This window comes from Gadus macrocephalus, chromosome 6, assembly GCF_031168955.1.
Source record: "Gadus macrocephalus chromosome 6, ASM3116895v1".
Taxonomy (NCBI): domain Eukaryota; kingdom Metazoa; phylum Chordata; class Actinopteri; order Gadiformes; family Gadidae; genus Gadus; species Gadus macrocephalus.
Window position 1 is genome coordinate 24,417,473 of NC_082387.1, and position 26,941 is coordinate 24,444,413.

At 43.9% G+C, this 26,941-nt stretch overlaps 3 protein-coding genes across 3 annotated transcripts; 2 read left to right on the forward strand and 1 right to left on the reverse strand.

Annotated features, from left to right (window-relative positions):
• Nucleotides 1-10,045: 10,045 nt before the first annotated feature.
• Nucleotides 10,046-12,647, forward strand: hint3 (histidine triad nucleotide binding protein 3). The gene is made up of 5 exons (XM_060053321.1): nucleotides 10,046-10,326; nucleotides 10,484-10,601; nucleotides 10,782-10,851; nucleotides 11,045-11,171; nucleotides 11,973-12,647. Exons 1-5 carry the CDS (start codon nucleotides 10,189-10,191, stop codon nucleotides 12,018-12,020), a joined length of 501 nt encoding a protein of 166 aa, XP_059909304.1. The 5' UTR covers nucleotides 10,046-10,188; the 3' UTR covers nucleotides 12,021-12,647.
• Nucleotides 12,648-12,780: 133 nt separating this feature from the next.
• Nucleotides 12,781-14,871, reverse strand: LOC132458928 (actin-binding Rho-activating protein-like). The gene is made up of 3 exons (XM_060053327.1): nucleotides 14,697-14,871; nucleotides 13,879-14,473; nucleotides 12,781-13,818 (listed from the first exon to the last, which is right to left on the reverse strand). The coding sequence occupies exons 2-3, from the start codon at nucleotides 14,221-14,223 to the stop codon at nucleotides 13,645-13,647; spliced, it is 519 nt and encodes a 172-aa protein (XP_059909310.1). The 5' UTR covers nucleotides 14,224-14,473; nucleotides 14,697-14,871; the 3' UTR covers nucleotides 12,781-13,644.
• Nucleotides 14,872-15,332: 461 nt separating this feature from the next.
• Nucleotides 15,333-26,672, forward strand: trmt11 (tRNA methyltransferase 11 homolog). The gene is made up of 13 exons (XM_060053235.1): nucleotides 15,333-15,472; nucleotides 15,787-15,852; nucleotides 15,986-16,059; nucleotides 16,292-16,373; nucleotides 16,503-16,595; nucleotides 16,923-17,057; nucleotides 17,232-17,388; nucleotides 20,137-20,217; nucleotides 20,354-20,518; nucleotides 20,853-20,925; nucleotides 21,353-21,487; nucleotides 24,633-24,753; nucleotides 26,348-26,672. Exons 1-13 carry the CDS (start codon nucleotides 15,395-15,397, stop codon nucleotides 26,489-26,491), a joined length of 1,404 nt encoding a protein of 467 aa, XP_059909218.1. The 5' UTR covers nucleotides 15,333-15,394; the 3' UTR covers nucleotides 26,492-26,672.
• Nucleotides 26,673-26,941: the final 269 nt, after the last annotated feature.

Genomic DNA, 26,941 nt, shown 5'->3' on the forward strand with positions numbered 1-26,941 from the left:
AAGTAAGTAGTGGTCTGCTTTTATGTTTCATTTTTAAGTTATTACTTATTTTCAGTGTAGGTTTAATGTTACAGATAAAAACATGCTTTATATTTAGTCAGCATTTCAGAGTTCTAATGTTTTCCCGGAATATGCATTCCTAAACTGTTCACGTCAAGTTCTCTTTAAGATCGCATGAGATGATATGTGCTATCGCGCGACCTGTAACCAGGAAGTAAACACTCGCTTGCATGAAATGATATGCGCTATCGCGCGACGTGTAACCAGGATGTAGATTTAAATAATGAAAAAATAATCTGTTTCTGTTACTTGCTTATGCTGTATGCAAGTTGTTTAAGAAGCTTATCTCCATATAAATCTGAGCTGTACATGAATCTGTTAATGAAGTCTCATTTCGACTCCTTCCTCCACTTCACTATTCATGTTCTGTTGCTTGCAGTTAACTACAGCCGCCCTTCCTGGGTAACGCCACCACCAATCCCTGGTCATCCATTGAAGCCATCTCTCTCACTCTGTACAGTCACACTGTTGCCGCTTCATTCTCATTGTCTCATAATCTCATTATTATGGCTGCTTTGGATGCTTTAAAAAATAAACATTTTTCTCTTAGGTAAAATCAAACCAGTGGGATGTTAGATTGAAAACCTCCAAAGCAATGTATTAAAAATTGAAAGACAGTCCTATGTGAAGTTTCTTTTTAGGGGATTTTCAAAATGAGGTACCAGAATGGATTGTCAACCCACTGTTTCTCAACCCTCTCTGATTATTACTATGAGTAGTAGTATTGCATGCATACAGTACTCACATCAGCGTCACAGTAAGCCTATAGAGGCTGCAACCATTTGCTTCTCAAAAGATTGTAGTGTTTTAGAATGAACAACCACTAGAGAGACAAGACAAGACTAATTTTGATTGACAAGTTGGCTAGATTTATATATGTATTTATATTTTTTTATTTATAAGAATGAAAGAAATTGTGTAATTAAAGAATAAAACAATGATTGATGTATTTTTGTTTGAATAACATCTTGCTCACGCGGCCAGTGCCAGCGCCGGCATTGCAAGGGGAGGGATATTACGTACATTTGCAGAAGGCGGGATAAGTGCGGCCGCTGTCACTCAGGTTTGTTTTGGTTTGACGCAGACAGCATGGAGGCAGAACAGACCGCAGAAGTCAACGCGATCGTCTTCAATGTTGCTGCAACGATGCAGCATATATTCAGAAGAGCAGCCAGTACTTACGTGTATGAAAGCAGCTATATATATATATATATATATATATATATATATATATATATATATATATATGTACATTATTATTATTTATTTTTTACGGCAGAGATCCGGGGCTGATCCCAAAAGATCCGGGGCTATAGCCCCGAATGCCCAGGTCTAACGACGCGCCTGCTGTAGCCCCACTTCTGGTCGGCGGGAGGCGCCCGGACTGATAACCCCCAAAGTGCAAGGGAGCAGAGAGACACACTGTTCCCGGATCTGTTACAGATATATTCTCCTGAGGAGTAACTCGTTGGCGAATTCAAGAATTTTCAGAAGACAATTGTAACAAATTGTTTCTACACAGGCCGGTCTACTACACAAGTCTGATTTCTAGCCTTGACAGAGGCTTTGTCTAAGAATGTTGGCATCCAGGTGGGAGATTATGGCCTGTCTTTCCACCGGCAACGGAAAAAGTTTAATAAACCAGTTGAGGCAGAATTAGTGCCAGATCTCTGATTATCTTTTTAGTTATCAGTCGGGGTCCAAGGTTGTGGGTCCAAGGTTAAAGGTCAGCCATATTGTGGTGGTTCCTCTTGTCAGAGCGTCTCCATTAAAGACCCGTTCCATGAGATGGGAGTCCACCGCCAACGCCCCAGCAACAAGATAAGTCGGTAACACTTTATAATAAGGTGCCATAACAAATAGCAAACTAACCCTTTGTTAATATTTGTTAATGTTACTAAAATATCTATTTGGCGAGTTGGCAAGTTAATAGTTTTTTTCATCATTAATTAAATATTAGTTGTTTGCATAACCCTAACCCAACCCTAACACACGGCCCTAACCCTAACACACGACCCTAACCCTAACACATGACCCTAACCCTTACACATGACCCTAACCCTAACACACGACCCTAACCCTAACACACGACCCTAACCCTAACACATGACCCTAACCCTAACACATGACCCTAACCCTAACACACGACCCTAACCCTAACACACGACCCTAACCCTAACACACAACCTTAACCCTAACACACGACCCTAACCCTAACCATAACACACCGCCCTAACCCTAACCCTAACACGTGACCCTAACCCTAACACATGACCCTAACCCTAACCCTAACACACGGCCCTAACCCTAACACTCGGCCCTAACCCTAACACACAACCTTAACCCTAACCTTAACCATAACACACGGCCCTAACCCTAACCCTAACCAGCGACACTCTGTGGTCAGTGAAAAAAAACGATTAACTTGTGCCAAATAGATATTTTAGTAACAATTAACAAATATTAACAAAGGATTAGGTAATGACTAGTTTGCTATTTATTATAGCACCTTATTATAAAGTGTTACCGATAAGTCCCAATACATTTGAAATAAAAATACAATGAAATTCCCCCTTAAACCACATTTGAGCTCATCTGCCATCGGACCTTAGATGTTAAACTGCAATCAGCTTGGTGGGACTACGTAGGCCCCGATGAGGGAAGCCCAGGCTGTAGGGTCGAGAGACCCTCAGGTGACACCAGGAGAGAGAGAGAGAGAGAGAGAGAGAGAGGATGTGGTGTCAACCTCCCCTCAGATCTGAAGATCAGACTTCAGGATGATGGGATGTTTAGGATTGCATCGGGCAGTGATGGAGAAGGAAGAGCGCTGCCAAACTCCCGGAGCGATGAATAACCCATGTGGAGCGTGCTCTGAGGGCGTGCTGAAGCTTGTAGTGTTTAGCTGGTAGTGTGTCTGCAATATGTTGCTCTGCGGTGTGTGGCGTGCATCACTATTATATCCTGTGTTTATGTCAATGTATTTGTTCACTTGGTTTGATTATGTGTGTGCGTGTGTGTCTGTGTGTGTGTGTGAATGCAAGCTCGGTGCACATGGTTTGCTTGTTTGTGCGTTGTTCAACTTCAGCTTCATGTCTTCAGCAGGCGGCTGACAGGGGGAATGCGGGTCCTGGCTCCTGGGAGCCCTCATCGCTCCGTGTTTACAGCAGGAGAGGAGAGGAGGATGAGGAGGTACATTAATGACATTCCTGCCTCTGTCTCTGGTGTCTGCAGACGCTCAGACCGTCAGGGGTTGATGACCCCGCCCACACCAGCGGTCAGCCGCCGCCGACAGCTCTCCTTCCTGACACCGACGGCACGGAGAGCTGCTTCCTTTGTGGCGTTGTTATTGGTACTATTATTAGGAATATTTGTAGCATTCTCTGCTAGATCAAAGCACAACTAGTGTATGCTAAAACCAACATATACTGCAACCAACCAATACTACAACTAAGTAGTACTACAACCAACGAACGCTACAAACAACTAATGCTACAACCAACAAATACTAAAACCAACGAAAAGTACAACAAGTGGCTTTGTAAGGTAAAATATTTGCATTGAATTGGCATTGTTAATTAGATACATCAATAATGGATATCTTTGTTCTATTCAAGGCCTACAGATTCTCTGATATCCAAAGTGTATGCGTTCACATGATCGTTTCAGGGCTAACATAAAGTTCTATTCCGAGGATGTTCAATTCCATGTCAAGTTTGAAAGTCTTTAACATTTAAACTCGGGTGACTTGGTCCATGAAGGGGAGCAGGTTGTGCGTCGGAACACCCTGTTGTCTGTGCTCACAGAGTAGAGAGCGAGGGAGAATCGTCCGGATCTATGCCTTTCTGCTTCGCTGGCGAAAAACGAAGCAAACATCCCTCCTGCAGACTCACATTCCTAGGCTGCAGCTGTGTGTGTGTGTGTGTGTGTGTGTGTGTGTGTGTGTGTGTGTGTGTGTGTGTGTGTGTGTGTGTGTGTGTGTGTGTGTGTGTGTCTCTCTCTCCCCCCCCCCCCTCGTCTCCCTGGACCCCTAGACTACGTTAGCACATAGCGTAGCGTGCTCCATCTGTCCCTTATCACCTCCACAGAGAATGATCTGGAATCCATCTCTGGTCCATAGTGGGATGATAGCATCGCTGCGTTGGGGGAGAAACTTAAACAAGATGGGACTTCATTTTGGGGGGGATGTGGAGTGCAGCAGCAACGTTGGATAAACTATGGGATGATTTAGATGTTCTTCGGATGAGGGCTTAAATGAAGTTCACTCCTCCTGGTGGCTAAGTGTAGCGAGCAATATGAGCCATAACATAGCAGTTAGCATCACAGCAGAATGATTCTACAGTGTGTTATCCTAGCTGGTTGGGACAAAGGGGTGGGGGGGGGGGGGGGGGGGTGGTACAGGGGGTTGAGTTCAATCCAGGATACAGGAGTGGAAAAATAAACTATTACTGACAGACACACACACACACGCACACACACACACACACACACACACACACACACACACACACACACACACACACACACACACACACACACACACACACACACACACACACACACACACACACACACACAAGGCTCTGGTTTGAAGCTTAGCAGGGGACAAGTCCACACACACATAAACTCTCATAAACTTGTACACACACGAACTCTTGCCCACACACTCACACACACACACACACACACACACACACACACACACACACACACACACACACACACACACACACACACATAAACACACATGGTCGTCAGGTGAATTTGCTTCATGACCTTTGCCTTGTGACCTTTGACCCGTTGGTTTTATGGCTGCAGGCTGTTGATGGATACTGGACCACCCCCTGGGTTAACCTCCCTCCCTCCCTCCCTCCCTCCCTCCCTCCCTCCCTCCCCTTCTCTTCTTTCTCCCCCCTTCATCTCATCTCTTCTTCCCCTCTATCAACTCGCCTCTCTCTCTTTATTTCTCTTTTCTCGCCTCTGATCCCCTCTGATCCCCATCATCTCCTCTTCTCTCTCCTGTTCTCCGTTCTCCCCTTGCCCCCTTGTCTCCTCTGTTCTCCTCTCTGTCACCTCTTGTCCCCTTTCCTCCTCTTTTCCTCCTCTCTCTCCCCCTCTCTCTCCCTCTCTCCTCTCTTCCCCCTCTCTCTCCCTCTCTCCTCTCCCTTTCTCCTCTCTTCCCCCCTCTCTCTTCTGTTCTCCTCTCTCTTCCCCCTCTCTCTCCCTTTCTCCTCTCTCCCCCCTCTCTCTCCCTTTCTCCTCTCTTCCCCTCTCTCTCTCCCTTTCTCCTCTCTCTCCCCCCTCTCTCTCCCTTTCTCCTCTCTTCCCCTCTCTCTCTTCTGTTCTCCTCTCTCTCCTCCACCCCCCACCCTCAGGCGAGGGTGGGGGGTGGAGGAGGTGGAGGACTGGGGTGGAGCAGGTGGGTGGAGGAGGTGGGAGGAGGTTTAATAGAAAACAGAGGAACCCCCTGATGTCCCGAAGCTCGTCCGACCATAGCGAGCTCCGTTTGCAGCAACTCGACCCGGACCTGCGCTGCCTGAATCCCAAAGCACTCTCCCAGACGGAAGCAGGAGTAAGGAGGAGTGAGTAGGAGTTAGGTGGAGTAGGGTGAAGTAAGGAAGAGCTAGGAGGAGGAGGGAGGAATAGTTTGGAGGATGAAGGATGAGTGAAGAGGGACTCGGTTGTAGTTAAGAGGAGTTAGGAAGAGCTAGGAGGAGTTAGGAGACGCAAAGAGGAGCTAGGAGATTTCTTTCTTTACGACCCCTTGGGGAGCAGTCAGGAATTCGAAGTACAAATATTATCAAGGTTTACAATTCCAGCGACGCAGCTCTGTTATTTTCTTTAAGTTGATGATTCATCGTTCTCTGCCATGGCCTGTATCTGACGACATCACCGATTCAATAACTGAACGGATAAGATTGAAGATGATATAATTGATTCAAGTTTTAATTTAAGTTGAAGTTGAATTTAAGCTTTCCAAACTGAGTTAGGAAAGCCCTTTGAGAGTGGAATGTAATGGGCGCGCGTCTGGATTGTGTGGGTGTGTGATGCTGGGGACCTCGGCAGCAGTCCCTGTTATTTCAACACGTTGCGGTCGTTATCACTTCCAGAGTAATTACACGGATACGGCTTTCTGACCACATTTAGAAAAGACAGACATTATCTGAAGAGGAATGACAGACTTCCGCAGACAAAGGGTCCAAAATAAGCAAGAAGAAAGGTCAAATCTAAACTACGGTTGGAGCAGAGGATCTCAGATAGAAGCGTTTGATATACTGTATAAGCAATGTATAAGTATTATCTTTCCACCATCATGTTTCAAATCCTTTGAACAGGATGGTTTCTTTGGAGTTCAGATCCTCTGAGAAGTGGTCTATCCTGTAAAGAGAAACTAAACGCGGAGGCTACAACCCCAACGGTTGTCTCGTTAAAAGTTTAAAAGGTCCATAAGTTAATGCTATCGGGTGCACACATGCAGGAACACATTCATGAGATGGGTGGTCCTAGTGAAATCACACTCAAAATGAGATACACGAGCAGCTTTCTCCATCAGGTTTTTCCTCAATCAGGGGTTTACTGTTGTTTACTCAACCATGGGATGTCCAAAAAGGCATAATACAAAATTATTTATTCTGTATTTGGTGTTTTTATTTCTAGATTGTGTTTACATTATATTTCCAGCTTAAGCTGAGCAACTGTAACAAATAATTTACTCTGGCATTTAAACAAATCTGTGTATGAATCTGTTTGGAGGCTGTAGCTCCGCTATCATATTTCTTTATGTTAATATAATATTCTGTGCTATAATGGAAACCCGACAGTTTTACACCCAACTACATGTCAACCACTCAGTCACGACTGGGCGAGAATAGAAGTGGTTGGTTCAGTAATGACCATTCTGGCATCCCATAATAACCAGCTTCCATTTAACCAGGGCCTTGTGGTAAACAGAGAGCGCACTGGAGAGAGATGAACTGAAAGAGAGAGAGAGATTGAGAGAGAGAGAGAGAGAGAGAGAGAGAGAGAGAGAGAGAGAGAGAGAGAGAGAGAGAGAGAGAGAGAGAGAGAGAGAGAGAGAGAGAGACGTTTTCTGCTGACAGGAAAAGCTCTTCTTGTGTTCTCTGGTCACTCGCTTCGGTTTCCCCTGAGATTGCGGTTCAAAGGGCAGCCACAAAATACACATTGCACTTCCTGGTTGAGATTTTTTATATCTATGTGTGTGTGTTACATTCAGAATGAATATACATGTTATATTGGTTATATTTATATTTAGAAAGTATGTGTACAGTATAAATGCATATACTTGTTGTATAGATATATACATTCTCCATCAGGGAGAATGTATCTGTGAGGCATCTGTGAGGCAGAGAAACGTACAGAGAGAGAGAGATGAAGAGAGAAACAGACATAGACTGGCTAAAATACAGAGAGAGAGGCAGACATAGGAAGAGAGATGTGTGTAATGTTTGCCACACCAAAGAGTTCTTTTGAAGAAAGATTTGAACCCTTTTCACTAGAAGGGTGGGCAGGATGGGGGGGGGGGTATCTTTGGAAACGGAACCACGCAAACCACTTCACTTCCCTCATACACACGTCCTGTTACACAGTTTAGTCTTGTCGCCCGTTGTTTTGTGGTTTGGTGTTCTGTGTTGTCTTTTTATAGATACACTTTGTTTCTACATGTGCTTTAAATTGAAATTCGAAAAATCTTTATTGCCATGAACGACGCAAAAAAACGTCAGCAATAAAACAATAAACAGAACATGGTGTTGAAAAACATGAATCAGCTTGAAAATGTTTATGACGTGTCTCTTATTTGATGACACTGTGTGACATACGATGCTGCCGGGGGCGGGGGGGGGGGGGGGGGGGGGGGGGGGGGGGGGGCGTACTCCTGCTTCTCTCCCCACTGGAAGCCCAGTATCTCCTTGGTGATGACCGGAGCTCTTCCAACACCATGGAGGCCACCTTAAGGAGTGAGGACGTGTGTTTAGTTCTCTCGGGACCCCCCTGGCTCACACTGCCCACTGACACCACTCGGCTGGAAGTGGAGTCTCCCCGGGCCTTTCATTAAGGAGGTGGGCCAGGCACAGTGGGGAGAGGGGTGGGTGGGAAGAGAGAGATGGAGAAAGGGGAGAGAAGAGGGAGGAAAGAGGGAGGTGTACGGAGATGAGGTGACAGGTGGAGAAAGGAAGAGATGGATCGAGAGTGAGGCTGAGAACCCAGAGAGATGTACAGAGCGAATGGGAGAGAGGGGAGGACGTATGGAGAGATGGAGAACAGCTGGAAGTGATCTGGAGGAGAAGGAAAATGTTTTTCAGATGAAGAGTAATGAGCCGATAAAGGAGTAGATCTCTAGCTGCCATAAAACCAGATAGCACCAGTCTCCATGATACTAGCTAATTGGATAATTAGCATCTGTTAGCGTCTGTTAGTGCCTGTTCTCACCAACAGAGCACTGCTTTGGAAACACAATATATATTTAATATACCGGTGTGTTTACACTTACATACATATACATATTAACAGTTGAAAAGAAGTGACTGAACTTTTTGTCAGCATATGCCGAAACAGACTAGGAAAGATGGTGATAATATGAAAGAATTTCCAAAAAAGGCCATCACCCCGTCCTTGGACTGTGGGCCCTAATCTTGGAATGTCCCTGAGGTACTCCTGGGACTGTTGTCGTGGGAACCCAATCCCAGGGGCTCTGAGGACCAACAAAACCCTAAACGCAAACCCTGCAACCAACTGGTAGACCCTTAAAGCAAACTAGGTTATATATTAGATTCATAAAAGATTTGTAAATTATTATACGTATCTTGATCCCTTTTTTTGTGTATTAGACGCAGATTTTGTCAAATAAAGACGTTTCAAAAACCACAACCAAAACCAAAACCTAACCCAATATAGAAACCTTAACCTTAACACCAAAACCTAGGACCAAAAACCAATCAGAAAAACCTACCCGAGGAAACGCTGACTTTGGACCAGAACCCAAACTCTTATACAACGAGACATTATCTGGAGAGAATTGAAAGACTTCCACAGACAAATGGTCCGAAATGAGCAAGAAAATTTTTACAATCTATACTATGGTCGGAGCAGATGATCTCAGATAGAGGCATTTGATATATCTTATTATATAGGCTTGGCATTATCTTTCCACCATCATGTTTCAAACCTTTAAAACATGCTGTTTTCTTTGGAGTATAGATCCTCTGAGGAGTCGTCTTGTCTGTAAAGAGAACCTGAACACATACACTACAACCCGGTTCTCTCATTAAAGTTTAAAAGGTCCATAAGTTAATCCTATAGGGTGCAGGAACACATTCATGAAATGGGTGGTCCTAGTGAAATCAAACTCCAAATCGTAGGAGTTAAGAAGATGTCCTTACCCTAACCCTAACTCTTAAACTAATAGGATACCCTAACCCTATAGAAACAAAATATAAATTCTTAAACTAATACCCTAATAGCAAAAACTAAACCCTGCAACCAAACCCATATAAGAACTAAAAAACCAACCCTAAATCACTCTAATGGGAAACTCTAACCCACCAAACCCCAGAACCGAAAACCACCCCATAAAACCTAACCCAAATTGGTTTTCGGTTTCTAGGGTTAGGGTTAGGGTTGGGGGCTACTATGGGTTGGGTTTTAGGTTTTAGTTTTCAGATCTATGATTTGTATTAGAGCTAGGGTTTCATTAGGTTTGGGTTATAGGGTTTGGTTTTTAGATCTAGAGATAGGTGTCTTATTGGTGTGTGTGTGTGTGTGTGTGTGTGTGTGTGTGTGTGTGTGTGTGTGTGTGTGTGTGTGTGTGTGTGTGTGTGTGTGTGTGTGTGTGTGTGTGTGTGTGTGTGTGTGTGTGTGTGTGTGTGTGTGTGTGTGTGTGTGTGTGTGTGTGTGTGTGTGTGTGTGTGTGTTGGTTTCACGTAACGTTTTCCTAGCTATTGCTGCAAGAGCTTTGCTGCTCTCTTGTGGCCATCCCGTGTAGTACACTACCTACACTTCCTGCTAATCGATGTTATCTTGAATCGGCTATGTACGCCTATGTCCATCCATCCTGATGTTGATCCTCTATCCATGTTGTAGTAGACTGTCGGAGTAATTGTTTTCGCGACAATTATGGCATCTAGTGAGGTGGGCGAAGTAACCCAACTCGATATTTCGAAAAGAAACATGGCTACGGATGAAGGTTATGACAAGAAATGCATTTTCTGCAAGATCGTTAACAAAGAAATGGGCACGGAGCTTCTTCATTGTGTAAGTCAATTGTTATACGCTTTAACATCTAACACATTTTTTAAAAGGGCTTTTCAACAAGCTGCTAGAAATAGAAACGACAACAATAAGTCACAGCTTTGATATCAATGAATGTCATTCTGTACTGTCTCTACCTGTGGTTTCATTTATGATACAGGATGAAGAGATTTCATGTTTCAGAGACATCAAACCAGGGGCACCACACCACTACCTTATTGTACCCACCAAACATGTGGGGAACTGCAAGTCGCTGACTAAAGCTCATGTGCCGTTGGGTAGGATTGTTTTATATACTGCACAGGTTTTACGTTTTACTAAATGAGTAATTCAGGTTCAATAAAAAAGTGATCTCGAGTACCCAAAGTATCTGAAATCAATACTTGTTTTGAGATGTGTTTTGGGTATTTGTCAAATTTTTATACTTAAGAAACAAAGATTGTGTTGTTCTTTTTCAGTGCAACGGATGGTAGAGGTGGGGAAGGAGATCTTGGAGAAAAACAATGTCACAGATCTCAGTGACGTCAGGTGGGCTCTCTAACTTTACACTTATTTATTTCCTGTGTGCAATTTAGAAAAGAATAAAGCTATAATCACATCATGACACATATTGTAATCTCCACACACCACCTATGTGTGCAGATAAGCAGCAGTATATCCTCTGCTTAATAGTGTGCCTCCATTCATATTATTTGAAATCAATATTTTTTTTCTTCGGCAGGTTTGGCTTCCATTGGCCACCCTTTTGTTCTGTCAGCCATTTACACCTCCATGTTTTGGCACCTGCAAGTCAACTCACCTTTATCTCCCGCCTCTTCTATAGACTCAACTCCTATTGGTTTGTCACAGTGAGTTGAGTTTTTTACATGTGGGTGTATCATCATTGATAATGGGAATGAAAAAAAGTAAACGAGCGCTTTATCCATACTAATCTATGAGTGACGTAATTGTTGCAATACCTGTATCAGTGAACAATATTCACTGTACAATATTTTCAAGATTTGTGTTACCTCTACCCTTTCATACACTGAAATAATCAATATTTCTGACTACTTATGAACAATTATATTATTATTGACTTGTGAATATAATTTTATGTCGCTCCTATAGTATAGACTAACTGATAAGTATCAGAAGACTAACTAATTCTGTCATTCTGTCTAAGACATTGGCATACTGTAATCAACAGACTGGATTGCAGTCTGTGGAATACAAATCCCTGCTATGATTTCTGCTCTGATCTGTTGTTATTAAATGTACACTAAATTCAGCGGTGTTAGTTGCTTCCAGAGTTCGTTTCTTTGCCTATGTTGGAAGGTGCTATGCATCAGTTTCATTATGAATGGATTTCCAGTATTAATTGATTAACGTCGTTATGCAGGGCCGGAGAGTGGACCACACAATCCTCTGTGGAGTTTATTAGCTGACGTGGAGGTTAATGTTGATATTCTTTTTGACATTTTCCTGGTACAGGATATTAGTTTGGTATGCAATTATATGTTATGGTTATATTACGTTTTTAGATTCTTAGTTTTTGCTTTTCATCGGGGAGGAAGCTGAAATAGTCTGGTTACTTTGGCATCAGTAGAAGCTGGTTTGCAGTTTAACCCTGTTTAAATGCTCAAATGTTTGTTTTCTTTCACTTGCAGGTCGACCAGCTGATTCAACTTCTCAACTCCAAAAGTGAGACGGATTGATATAGTATTTTATAGGATACCTGGCCTGGCAAGAGGTCAACACAACTGTGAGGTTCCTTGTCGTTCCATGGACCCTTCGGAAAGAAAGCCTTTGTGAAGATGAGTGATCTCAACCCAGTTTGAAGCAGTAGACCCCAATGATTTTTAACTCTAGTCCTTCGTGCTTTATTACAAATTATTTCACAAACACATCTTCTTATTATTGTATTATTTCAAAATGTTTTAGATGGCCAATAGCAAATTAAATGATTGTAGATTCAATCAAATGATATATTAAGTAAATTATTGTATTCCCCGTCAAGCTCAGTTAGCTTGCATGAAAGAAACATGCTTGGTTATGTTTGACATGATGGTATTGAATGTAATGCATTTTGATAATATTGAAAGAATGAGGATTGAGGCCTATACAGAGCCTACTGATAAAATATATTAATGACAATATTGATGAATATTCAATCGTCCTTTAATGAGCCAAAAGTGTATCATTAAGCGGATGTCTGCTGCATTCAGGGAACTTAAATAATTGTAGTATATTTATTCTGAAGTAACCCTCTCAAACAAATATGATGTATATAAGTGTTTGACTACTATGAATGTTAATAAAAGTGTGGATGCTGCTTCACAGTACCAGTGTTATCAGTAGAATTACTTATTTATTCTGTTTATTTAAACTGCCCCTGCAAACTGTAGTAGAAAAACCACAATAAGCCACACAACAATAATTATTTAACCAATTGATCTAACAACACAACAATACTACAATACAACTGACTACGAATGTTCTTGTAAAATAAACACAATGCAAGTACTCGCCTTTGAACTACATGGATTGTATTGAGTGAATGCAGACTTAAGCAGGATACAAATGCTGGCCCCAGCTCGTGGTTTCAGGTTCATTCTATAGCACCATATTGTCTGTCACGGGCAGCCTCATGTTCTCTAAACAAGCAGCCCTCTGGCCGCATCCCAGCCCTCCTCATCCACTTATCTTTAATGGAATGGTCAAGGATCCTATTGAACCAGTACAATTCGATCTTTTCTTCCCTTCCTATAGGTTTTTCATTTTGAATGAGGTCATGATTGAATTGTATTAAAGGGAATAAGCCTGTTGAACGACATCCCTGTGACATGTCAAACAACCTCTATCAGAAATGTAATCGGAGGATGTTAAGAATATTTCAGTGAGTGAGCAGTAGAAAAAAAGAAGATGGGGTTGCGCAACTGGGGTGTCCTTAATCGAATCTGCTCCATTAGGGGTGTCAAAATTCACTTGGATGTTATCTTCCGACACACATTAGGTCATACTCAACCGGGAAATACAGTGATGGCAAATGGAAAAAAGGAATCCGTATTCAGACTTCTTGTCAACGTGGTTTCAAACAAGCACACTTTGAGCCAAGACAGCGAGACCACAAATAGGCCTACAGTCTTTCGGCAGCGCTCTATTAGCGTTAGTCCTGGTTGTATGGAAACCGTACGGTTTCCGTGCGGTTTAGCACTTTTACCGCGCCATTCTAGGGCCAGTTAGTGGCCTTCTTGGCTCTCCATATGGTTGCTCCGTGCTCCGTCAAGGGGCCTCTGCCGCGACGAACCCTGACGTGTGTGGTCGGTGCATGGCCTCCGGTCACTGCCGCAGAGTGATCACCACGCGATCGTCCTGCCCCTGCCAAAGCATCTCCCCGTCAAAGTGAACCAGACCCTGCCTCCTGGCTCGGAGCAGCACGCCCACCAACTTGTTGGAGATGGTGACGTAGTGCTCGAACAGCCTCCCGAACTCCACCGTGACGCTCCCCGTCCCCTGCCCGGCGGCACCACCCCGGTCCCCAGCGCCTGTGCCCCTGAGTCCGGCGGCGTCCGCCCCTTCTTCCCCTCGCCGGCCGATGGCTCTGATGGCAGCGCACAGCTCCTCCACCTCCCGGCCGACGTGCGTGTGAGCGTCCCTCCCGCGTCGCTCCGTCATGGAGCCCTCCAAGGGCCTCCCGTAGCCGCGCTGGCCCCTCTGAGGGAGGCCCGCCGGGGGGGCCCCGCAGACCTGCTGGCTGAAGGGGTTCTGCTTCTGGGACGCCTGGTGGTCGCTGGACCACTGCTGCCAGTTCTCCTTCAGGGGTCCCACCGTGCCCCTGCAGGTGACGCGGTCGTCTGGGACGGGGGCCTGAGGTGGAGGTGGTGCCGCGGCAGGGTCGCTGGTTTCTTCTTGGTCCATGGTGGGTCAGGGTTCAGTGTCCGTGGTGGGTTAGGGTGCGTGGTCCATGGTGGGTATGGGTTCAGTGTCCGTGGTGGGTTAGGGTGCGTGGTCCATGGTGGGTATGGGTTCAGTGTCCGTGGTGGGTTAGGGTGCGTGGTCCATGGTGGGTATGGGTTCAGTGTCCGTGGTGGGTTAGGGTTCGTGGTCCATGGTGGGGGCGAATGTGGTGCCTGCTGCTAGGACCGGGTCAGGGAGTCAGGGGTATTCACTATTTTGTGGAAATTAAAAGTTGTATTAATTATTATGAATTCCAATATTACATATTCATGGTATGACGTGGTATTGTTGGTATAATAGTCTGGGATTGAACAACCTTTACCAACCAACAAGAAAGATTATGACAAGACAAATTTGAGTTACCATTTGTAAAACTTGAATAGTATCAACTTTATGAGATTTACTAAGTCACATACAACAAAGTCCTTACTTACATCCCTCTTTCATTGTATAGACTTCAGCTCCAATGTCTAGCTGCAATGCAACTCCCGTGTAACAAACCACCAATGAATTAACAATACGTATCGACTAATACAATTTTACAAAGATGTAGATCTGCGGACACAGCATAGTCCAGATACTGCACTCACTGCCACGGCAATTCCTGAATTGAATGACAGCCATGTCAACCAATGGCCACATGGAGATGGCGCGGATAAACTAAACCTCGTCCAATCGTGGCCAAGATGTCACGTGCCATCCTATCAGCTGTAACAAGTATCGTCCCAAAGCAGCTTAGTATCAATGTCATAAATCTTGTCAGACAAACCTTGGACCAAGCACAGGGAATATTTTGACAAATAACTTGCATTAATATTGATTCTACATTTTTGTAAAGTAATTCCTTTTTTTATTAAATATGTAATTTCATATAATTTCATTCATATTTTCGGTTTGTGGTTTCTCTTAATTCGATCAAAAATAAAGCCACACGTATGTGTGTACCACCTGAATAATAAATAAGCCTACATTGTTCTACTTAAATTGGTCGAGGATAGCATATTTCTTCCATTTATGGTGATTGTGCCGGTTATAAACTAGGCGGAACCAATAACCGGCGGAACTGAGTTGATATGCCTTGTGCGCCCGCCGCCCGGTACCATGGCGGATGTATTTTGAATGAGCAACAAAAATGGCAGCCACCACCGGTCGATCATGCTTACAGTATTTAATTCATCTTGCCCAGGATAATCTTGATTTTAGATTACCGGTAATATTTATGTTAAAATATTTCAACAAAACGAGTTATTGTTTACCTACTTATTTTATTATTTTTATTTAAGTTGGCCTCAATGAGACATAATGACTTACAATGTTATTGCATGTCATGTCTTGCAACGTTTCCACTTACTATCTGCCCTGGTACTATATCATGTACAATACTAAATAAGTGATGCCCCATGGAACATGCCTATTATATCGCGACTGGATTTACTTTACTTTTCTTTCCGTCTTAAATCGTAAAAATGATCCTAACGTTAAATGAATCCGTTGAATATTTTCTGATAACTTTCCCCCTTCAAGGAAATTAAGTCTTTGCTGGCTTTGAGAGGAAAACCATTTCGTCCTTGTGAAAACTACAAAGAAAAGGTGGGACATGAAGCACATCGTTTTTTACTAACGATGTTTCCTGTTAAATACTGCCATATGTTCAAACGTGGCCTAAAGTTACTCATGAAACCATGATCAAATGTCTCGTCATTCATATTCTGACTTCTCCTAGACTCCTTTCTGGGTTTTGGGGGAGTTATGTGAAGAAGATGTTCATGGCATCATGACGAGATCCGTTTGTGCAAAGTAAGTGTCAAACTAAAACAACAAAAGGGAAATACATAGCTGGTAGACATTAAGAAATTGATGCTGTTGAGAACATTCTAAAATTTTATATTGGCTTTTTGTTGTATAAACTTTGCATATATTTTATTTACATTTTATCCTTTAGTCCACTGTAATAATAATGCAAGTTGTCCATTTTATTCAATGCTGGAAATGGTGGGATTTAATGTAATGTAATGTAATGTTCTTTTAGGTCTGCTTTTGAATTGTGGGGTCATGGGAAGACACACTGTGAACTCAAAACATCCCTCTTGAAGTATCCGAAAGAGAACATGGTTGGTAAACGCATAGCTCACAGTTGCGTTATTCTTGACTTAATATACCCAGGGGAACTTTTTTATTACATTTGATATAAAAATACAGTAGAATTCATTATGATTGTTTTTGTATTTTTTCCACTCCAGTCTCCGTACACACAGAAGGACTCCACATACAGAATCAACGTCTACACTTTTAACAAGACGCTGGAGTTTAAGGACAGGATTGAAAGGATTGATGTGAGTTCTCTTTCTCTCGCTCCCTCTCTCTCTTGCTTCTAGATGAATGAGGGCTATGCATGTAGGCTTTAAAGCAAAAGCCTTTCATTTGAAGCATCATGGAGTTTCGTATTTATTTATTTGTTTGTCTGTCATTGATTATCATTGCATAAATTGTGATGTAATGTACATTTATTTAAACAGGGACAATGTACAGAGAAACATTGACCTTGTTTAGACCAAGGAGAGATGTATTGCACCAGGTGGCAAATTGCTGTTTTCAACCTGTAGTCCCGGGGCAGGTAAGAATAAGATGAGGGTGTGAATCTATCCATCTCTCTCGCTCAGGCTTTGGACTATCTTTCATTTGATGGTACTGTGAACCTGAAGACCCCACAGCACACGTTCTGTTTGTTGGAAGACTACGGCACCGATCCAAATAACATCCCAGATCAACCTCTCTATGTCTACTTTGGCCGATGGGTAAGACGCATACAAATGATAAAAATTATCTATATTGCTATAAATCACAAACTAATTATACACTTCTTTATGTATAAGGGCCTTGCAATTACATAAGTATAGGAAAGCAAGATTGATCTCAACTTTTGCGAGGGCTGTGATTGTAAATATATTGATTTCCCCGTACATTACTAGATAGCAGACGGCCAGCGCGAACTGATCCGCTCATACTCCGTCAAGAACCGCCACTTCATAGGGAACACCAGTATGGAAGCCTGCCTGTCCTTCATCATGGCCAACCATGCCGGGGTCAAGAAGAACGACCTCGTCTTCGACCCCTTCGTCGGTACCGGTGAGTGAGCACACCCATTGCACGACCATGAATTGACCTACAATTTCAGTTTCTTGTACTGAAGACACACGGATAACCTGATCTGCTTAAAGGCACCCAGTGCAACTTTATGTAAACATTCAATGAAAAATAAACATTCAATTTCTAGTCTTTTTTACACGTAGTAAGTTTCAATAACTCCATACCATTACATATCGACATTCAAGGAGCAAAGATGAGACGTCGTTGTGTGGTGAGAACTGATAGAAAATCGTAAACAACAACAATCGCCGGTGGGGAGAAGCCATTTTTCCATTGACTGGAAGCCTGCTTTATTTATTGTAGGTTACAAAAAATAAAGAAAATGGCGGCATTGTTGTTGTTATCGATTTTGTATCAGTTCTCACCACACAACGACGTCTCATCTTTGCTGCTTGAATGTCGGTATGTAATGGTATGGAGTTATTGAAACTTACTACGTGTAAAAAAGACTAGAAATTGAATGTTTATTTTTAAGCCTCGAAAGTTGCACTGGGTGCCTTTTAAGACTGCTGGGCATAGGTTTATATGGGCTGAGGGGTTCTGCAGGGGAAGTTGTGACCTTTGTCCTGAATGACCTCATATTATTAAATAAATCAAAATTAATTACAGTATTATATATTTTGGTTCAGTTAGATAAGGCTGCATAGGAATGTATAACCTTATAATAATAATAATAATAAATATAGCTGCGAGCAGCAATGTGGGTGTCAAGCATAATGGGACTCGGTAGGCTAATTCTGCCGGATGGACGTAATCGGCCAGAGGGTCATGACGACCGTCTCGGAAATCGGCAATACCGACAGCCGGTGGGTTGAGTAATTGGGAAAAGGACCCCACCTAGAGGTAAGGGCGCAATACGGTCTGCCTGACAGAACAAATGTCACAAATACATAGGGGTATTCGAAACAATATCCCTAAAAGAGACACAATGTAAACAAGCATCCGTTCTGGAGGTAGTTCGTGAAGCATCGAATCCAGTGGGAATTGCAGTTTATATTGTAAGTCGGCGTAATGGTAAATATAGTCATTGTTGTAGTATACATTAAGTACCGCTTGTCGCCACACGAGTGCAGTGTCTACCCATTAATGAGCGTTGTCAAGTTTGATTGGCTGTCACGGCCAAACGGTTTTGAATTTGAGAAAGCTGTTTGATACATTTGTTCAACTTGGTCTGAAGATCATATATGCCAAGTTCCATGAAGATTGGACATAATTTGCGGCCTGTGGAAATTTACAACTGATTTTGACAACTTTCAACATGGCGGCCAAGTTCTGATGTTGCAATGAGAAATAATTATTAAGCTATATAAGGAGGTCTGGCAGTATCCTCAGACATTAAAAATAAGTTTGAAATGTACTCATGTGAAGAGAGAGGAGTTAAAACACGTCTTCATTAATTATAGCGCCCCCTACGGGTCAATGGTCATTAAATTCATTGAGTGTCCCCATGATGATGTTATGGGTCTATGTATCAAGTTTGGTTATGATATGTCAAAGGGCTGCTGAGATATTGGCGTGTTTCCGGTTTGGGGGCTTCGCGGTCGAATATCATTGGCTGTCGCGGATATTTCTGCAAGAAATAATATACTAGCTATACGGGGAGGTCTGTTAGTATCACTAGACATTGAAAATAAGTTTTACATGTACCCATGTGAAGAGAGAGGAGTCAAAACACATCGACATTAATAACAGCGCCCCCTAGAGGTCAAAGGTCACCAAATTCATTCAGTGTAACCTTTATGGGGTCATGGGTCTATGTAACAAGGGTGGTTATGATATGTCAAAGGGCTGCTGAGATATGGGCTTACATCAAGTTTGGCGGCTATGCCGCCAAATTTGATTGGCTGTAGCGGGCAAACGGTTTTGAATTTGACAAATCTATTCAATGTTTTGTATCAAACATGGCCAGAAGATCATGTGTACCAAGTTTCGAGATGATTGGACAAGATTTGTGATAGAAGTAGCATTTTGAGGGTTTTTGACATAAACCAAGATGGCGGACATATACGTCATGGCGCAATGACGTCATAGGGTGTTTTGTACTGGGCTTAGTTCAAGGAATCCAATGATACCTGGTTTGTGAAAATTGGTCGAATAGGTCGAAAGTTATGAACATGAATGCATGCCCAACTTTGACCTGTTGGTGGCGCTAGAGCTGTTGGGCTAGCGACCTGAGATTCGCTCAATGGGCTAATGGGGCTGTCCTGAACCAGTGTGCCAAATTTCACAACTTTTCGCCAAGCGGTTCTATGGGCTGCCATTGACTCCCATTGAAGGATAATAATAATAATAATAATAATAGGAATTCGTACAATAACAATAGGTTGTCTCGCAACAAAGTTGCTTGACACCCAATAATATAATAATACATTTAATTTAGAGGCGCCTTTCAAGACACCCAAGGTCACCTTACAGAGCATATAGTCATCATTCAAAACTATGTAAAACAGACTAGGAATAAAAGGAAAACAGAGGATAAACATGAAGAATAATAATAATTAATAACACTCAAAGACGCCTAAAGTGAAGGGGGGACCTTATGATAGTAAAGTGTAATATATTAGTCAAGCTTCAAGTGGACCTCATGAAAATAATGTTTTTTTCCCCGTCCCTTGTATCTCAAACAAAAATGGCAACGTTAATCTAAAAGAAAAAAACCTTTAGCAACCCCAGGTCCACAGCACGTAAGATATTCAACGTGTCCCTTTGTCTGTTTCCTTCTTTAAGGTAGTCTACTGATTGCCTGTTCTCATTTCGGGGCCTACGTGTGCGGCACTGACATCGACTACAACACCATTCATGGGAAAGGTTTGGGAACAAAAATGTATTCACACGCACACTACAGTTCCTCATCCTTTTGCATCGTGTGTGTGGGGGGGGGGGGGGAAGCGCCTGCTGTTGCGTCTATTCAAAGGCGGCGCATTGGGTTGACACACATCCCCAGGTAGATCCAGCCGCACGAACCAGAAGTGGCGTGGGCCCGACGAGAACATCCGCGCTAACCTGCGTCAGTACGGGAAGGAGATGACCTACGTGGACGTGATGGTGTCGGACGCCTCCAAGCGCATCTGGAGGACGGGGTTGCACTTTGACGCCATCATCACCGACCGTACGTACCTCTCCAGGGTCACTCTAGTCGGGATGCCCTGTTTCACAATTGCATCCAATATTTGTAATTTCGTTTTTGTTTGTTTACAAAATGCTACGGTAAAATACGTACAAATGTACTTCAAGGTTATGTTGAATTTATAACGTGCAGCTAATTTTGTACACCGGGCCCTTATCTAAAAAGTGTATTGGAAACTGAATAATGTAGTGACCCTTAAATGAAAGTATTTTTTACGGAAATCTCAGCCTCTAGGGAATGAAAAGCGTAAAATAATAAAAACCAGAATATAATAGAGAGCGTCGTTTGGTGATAGTTGGTTGTCGTTGTTCTGCAGCGCCCTACGGTATCCGCGAGTCCACGCGGAGAACTGGCTCCCACAAGGATGTGACCAAACCGCCTGAGGACTAGTGAGTACGCCTGTCCCACGGGCCCCACGAGTCTCTCGAGTATCCTCGGCCATCCACTGCGTTTGCATGTCGGGAACATTTACCTTGAGTCACGTAGAAGCCGATTGAATCCAACGGGACTTACAAGTTAGAGGTTGAGTCTGAAACGATCAACGCATTAAATGTGACTCTAGAGAAGCTACAAAAATGCGAGAAAAAACAGCTACTGAACAGTCTTCTGAGCAGCAATAGTTATCCGAAATGTTATTTTGTTTGTTTTGTATTATTATGCAACTATTTCCAGCAGATACTCACAGTAATCTCTAAATCCACCCCGTCACCGTAGTACATCTCAACAAAGTGCCTTCTCGTCTACTAGAGGCCATTACATTTCCGCTTGTGTGACGGCCCCTAACATCATCTGGGGTCCCCCTCTCCAACCCCTTAGCTTTGGAGAGAGCCACGTCCCCGTCTCCATGGCGTACCATCTGAGCGACATCTTTGCCGATCTGCTCACCTTTGCCGCCCACCACCTGGTCATGGGAGGCAGGCTGGTGTACTGGTTACCTGTCCACAGTCCAGAGTAAGTCCACAACTGTCCTATCCACCTCACAATGTGGCTGTTTTGTTTGTGACGGTGGTTCAGAAGAGGTCCAAAAATGTCTCTTTTCATGCCATGGTTCCCCCGATGCCACACTGTGTACTGGAAATCTCATTTGAATAAGTACCGGTAGTTGGATGAAAATGACCACTTGGGGGCAGTCATGGGCCACAAATTAGCAATCATATATTATTGCGGCCTGTCATGTGTAACCACTCCACTGTCGGAAAGAAGCCGTTACTCATGCAACATTGAGCTGCAAGGCACCACTTCTGGAAATCCTCATGTGTAAATGTCTTCTGACAACAGGGACCTTGTTCTGGGCCTCTGATTCCCACCCTCCTTCCCTACATTGGATCATACCTTCTGGTAGGGCTTTATTAATGAAAGGTGCAGTGTTGTTTCAACATCTGTCGACTGCGACCATCAGCAGATTTGCACACAAAGGGGGACTTTCCGATGCACCTGTTTTCAGGTTAATCTACACCCTCACAACCCCCCCCCCCCCCCCCCCCTGATCTCAGCGTGGGCTCACTCAGGTCCTCCACAGTCAGCGATGCCGTTAAATGGTTGTTCAGAGACGTACCCGCCCCTCGCGCCTAAACTTCAGTGACTTCAGCACCTGAGCTGTGGTGAGCCACAATGTCAGAGAGCCGCTAACGTCTAATTATCCACACGAGGGTTTAAATCATCAGCAGCCCCATGGGATGGTAGCCGAACTGTTGCAGGCAGAGAGTGTCCAGGTGGTGTGAGTTGGTGGTTTCTGCCACAACAGACAGTAGCAGAGATTGTGATGAAGTGGTGTAAGGAAGAATCCCCACAGGGGTTGGCAACTAATTACAAGACTGTCTGTGTGTGAGAGGGTTGCTTCACACTGTGACCAGGTTCACACTCTTGTCTCCATGCCAGGGGGTACAGTTAACCCTTGACCCCATGCGTCGCAACACATTGCCGGGTTAAAATAAACGTCTGAAGCCAGCTGTAAAGTCTGCCGTGTGTGTGTGTGTGTGTGTGTGTGTGTGTGTGTGTGTGTGTGTGTGTGTGTGTGTGTGTGTGTGTGTGTGTGTGTGTGTGTGTGTGTGTGTGTGTGTGTGTGTGTGTGTGTGTGTGTGTGTGTGTGTGTCCCCAGTGAACCCCCGTCTCCCAGGCCTAATCTGGGGCTCCCCACGGGCTTCGGGGAGCGATCGGGTTTCTCTCAGACTCTTTGTGTGTGTTTGCTTGTGTCTGTCCATTCAATTCTCATTGTCTTTTTGTGTCTGTGTGTTGATAGGTAACACAATGTCTTGCCAGCAAGACATTGTGTTACCAACAATCTGCTGACCACTAACCATTCGGGCTAACCCTGACCCCAGCCCTGTTCGCAGTAAAGCAATAAACAGCGGAGAATGGAAAGAATAAATAAAAACGGATTGTGGCATCGTTCATCGCTGCCATTAAGTCCCTGCTCGTACTTTGAGAGATTGCTCATGTCAACACCATCCAAAGTAAATGATTGGTTGGGAAAGAACAGGAGTTCCAATTTATAATCATCCCTGAAGTTATTATGAGTGAACCTTTTTAATTCTTTAATAATATATATATATATTATTATTATATTTCACCAAACCTAGTTTGATCTAAAGCAGTTGATGGGTTGAAGTCCTATTATTATTTTATGTTTTACACATAAATATCGCCATCCCTTCAAAATGGTTTTTACTATTTGATACATTTAAAATTTAAAAGAAAATTAATTATTTTTTTTCTTTATCCTTGGACTGGAGGACACTTTCTAGCCAATGGGGGCGCTGTTGTCTATGGGATGGAGTTGTTACTCCTTCAAGAGTTTAGGGTCAAGTTGTGTATTTGGATACTGTTTAATGGTGCCAGTTGGGTACTGATACTAACTAACAGCCAGTTGAATTGTACTAATGGTAGTATGTTTGTACTTTCTCAAAGGTATTTAAAAAAAAAGAGGAAATTGGGGTTTGAATTTAATTCCATGCTACACCTGCTGGCAGATGGACCTAGATTTGTGATAGTATGTCATGTATACTATCGTAGTGATGTAGTATTATATGTAGTACTATAGTATTGGCGTATACATGTGTTTGAACTTTTAGGTCGTAGTATTACTTTTGTATTCACAAATTAAGGGGTAATATAAAAACATATATCTATGTATGAACACATATATACACACAATGTACACATCAATGAATTTCCTGATATTTTCGGTACTAATGTTTTAAAATGGTAAAAGTCAGTCAGACTGCTAGTTACAGTATGGGGGGGTTTGGTCCAACGGCGTCATTCTCAGCTGATTGACATGGGAGCATTACCGCCTCCGCGCGTCTGTCCAATGAGCGTGCCCGTGGCAACCGAGGTGTGCGATCGTCTCCACAGTGTCCATAGCGACCAGCGATACAAACAGAGCAAGGTGAAAATCAATCGAGCTTTGAACGGCGAGCTGGTGCCAGGAAGGCGGTTGGTCGCGACTGACACAAATATGCAAACACATACATCACTCTCTGTTAATAGGGCTTCGCGCCGCGACAGCTTTTATGTCTCCGAAGTTGTTCTGGCGATGACGGAGCTCTGCAGTCATCCTCTGAGCTCAGTCCACACACACACACACACACACACACACACACACACACACACACACACACACACACACACACACACACACACACACACACACACACACACACACACACACACACACACACACACACACACACACACACACACACACACACACACAGCGCGCGCGTTGCGGTCGCAATATTGAATAGGGTTCAGGGGAACTTCCCCATACAGGGGTCAGATCAGCCCCCCCGGCAACAGGACACACACCTGAGAGATGGGAGTGCGACATTGAAAGTGAGAACGGCAAGGACATGACCTGGCACAGCTTGTCTTGCCTGCATGGAAAGACGGAGCGATGAGACGGATGGGCACGAGGGGAAAGGCACTGATGGCAAGAGACAAGTGTTGGCACGGGGGATGCCTTGTAGGTTGAGGACCGGAGGAAAAGGTGTTGTTTGTTTATCGCCGTCGTGAGTGCGTGTCCCTGTTGCATCAGGCTAATAAAATGATATCAGGGTTCACAGGATTGAAGCTGTGTGTGCGCGTCCCCCTCTAGGTACTGTGATGAGATGGTCCCCCTTCACCCGTGTCTCAAGATGATCAGTAACAGTGAGCAGACGCTTTCCAGCCACACCTCCCGCCGCCTCATCACCATGGAGAAGTTCAAGGAGCCCGAGGTTGGTGTGAACGTCGCCTGCAATTATTTTATTTTTTTTGTGGCATTAATACAAAATCGAGCTTGTGGAGATATCATGCGTTGACAAAAAAATGTACTTTGATGACACGTGTCCTGCAGTTCCTGGGCGCGAGCGTTTGCGTGTGAATCGAAACATGCCAGTCTTCCAATAATCGACATCCTAGGCTTTTTTTTAATGACATGACATGAAGCTAGCTTCTAAGTATTTTTTGCCAAGGATAAGCATTCTCAGCCTCTCAGATATCAGTGTTTATTGAAAAGTGTGAGCATGTGCGCTACCCCTCCCCCCCCCCCCCCCCCGTTCCTTTTCCATGTGTTTCTTCTTGTGGTTCATAGCTTTGCTTCTGGATGGCACCACATAAACACATGTAGGATACATGTGTCTTCGTAGCATGTATGCCTGTTTGAGCGGTGCGTCTTCTCTCTGTTCCTTGTTGTGGGTTAAGGGTTAGCGTCGGGGCGAAGCCTGTCTGGTCTGAATCCTGGACATCTGGCTGTGATTGGCTCATTTCTTTAAGGACTCTAAATAGTCTAATCACACGTTGTATGGAAAACATTCCATCTTTTGGTTCTGGCAACTCCACTTCAAAACACCAAATTGCTGCCATAATGGGGTCTGTTTAATATGCAAGCATACACACGCACACTCACACACGTATACTTCCACACACACACACACACACACACACAGATGTTGACTGGCATTGATGGCATTTTTTTTTTAAGGCCCAAATATGAATATGCCATACGTTTTAAACTTAAAGGAGCATTTACGGTATACGTGTGTGTGGGTGTGTGTGTGTGTGTGTTTTCTGCAAACGCCTGCACACATTTACAGCATGTTTTACGGCCCTCTGTAGTTTGAGTGAAGGAAACGCAATGCCCTTGAAGAGGCCGGTCGGCTTCTGTTTCCAAGATGTGCCGCTGGGAAAATCCATCTTTTATAATTTGCTTGACGTCTTACTGACGAGGTGTCTCGCCCCGTGGGGCCCCCGACGCGTCTGTGGATCTCGCCAAGGTAAAATATATTTATGAGTCCAGTTTGTAGTCGTGATAAGTCACACACTCCTCCGCCGCTGCCAGCGGTGTTGCCCTGAACCGTTTTTTTCCGATGGCATCATGGAAACCTTTTTATCTTGGCACGGGTCGGTCGGTCGGCCCGCCGAGACGGCACGGCCCAGGGACAGATGGGAATAGGTGTTCCTGGAGGAGCCGCAGAGCATGGCGTGTCCGTCGACACCTTCCGTAAGCGCGCGGCGTCGATTCGTTTGATTCCCCCGTGTTTTATTTACGGGCACCTTATTAGGGCCGTCTATTATTTCGGGCGCAGGCCGTGGCGGGGGAATTACAAGAAAGAAAAAAAAAAAAAAGCCCTTCCACTTATTGGTGGGAGAGCAGATTTGAAACAATTTCGGAGGGAGAATCAAGTTAACACATCAAGTTAACGCATTAATCGAGACGTCCAGATGTTTGCCCCGTCTTTAGCAGCGACTCCGAGCGTCTCCTGGGTCTTGCGACCGTCCACAGTTAACTGAGCCCCCCCCCCCCCCCCCCACCCCTTGTTCACCCAACAGGAGTCAGACGCCCTGGTTGACATGTCGGAGCCTTGCTACAGCCCTTACCAGGGACACAACGCCTTCAGGGAGAAGTACTTCAGCGGAGTGAACAAGAGGGGCCTGAAGGAAGAGGAGGATAAGATGCACATCAACGGGGTTTAAGGGGCAGATCTGTCCCGTCCGACTGAATGCTAACCTCTAGTGGTGCTGCTAAGGCAACTAAAACACGCCCTGAGACTTTCCAAAATGTTTTTTTTTTTTAAATTGTTGTATTGTTTACAGCATTTTAATGATGATGTTGCTATGCCTCTGTTATTTTTAAAATAAAGGGTTACAAATTTGACGTACCGTGTGTGTGTGTGTGTGTGTGTGTGTGTTGGAGGTGTTTGCAGGTTAATACCGTAATGATGGAAAATAAAGGGAAAAACCATGCAGTTTGGATCAGAATCACTCAATTAGGCTCTGCAACAATCAAACAACAGGTTGGCTCCTATGGCTCAACATACACAGCTGAGCGGTGTTGTGAGCCAGCACCGTTCTTCCAACTTTCATCGCAGGGATCATTTACCCTTTAGCATGTCTGATGCCGAAACGACATAAAGACTCGCACAT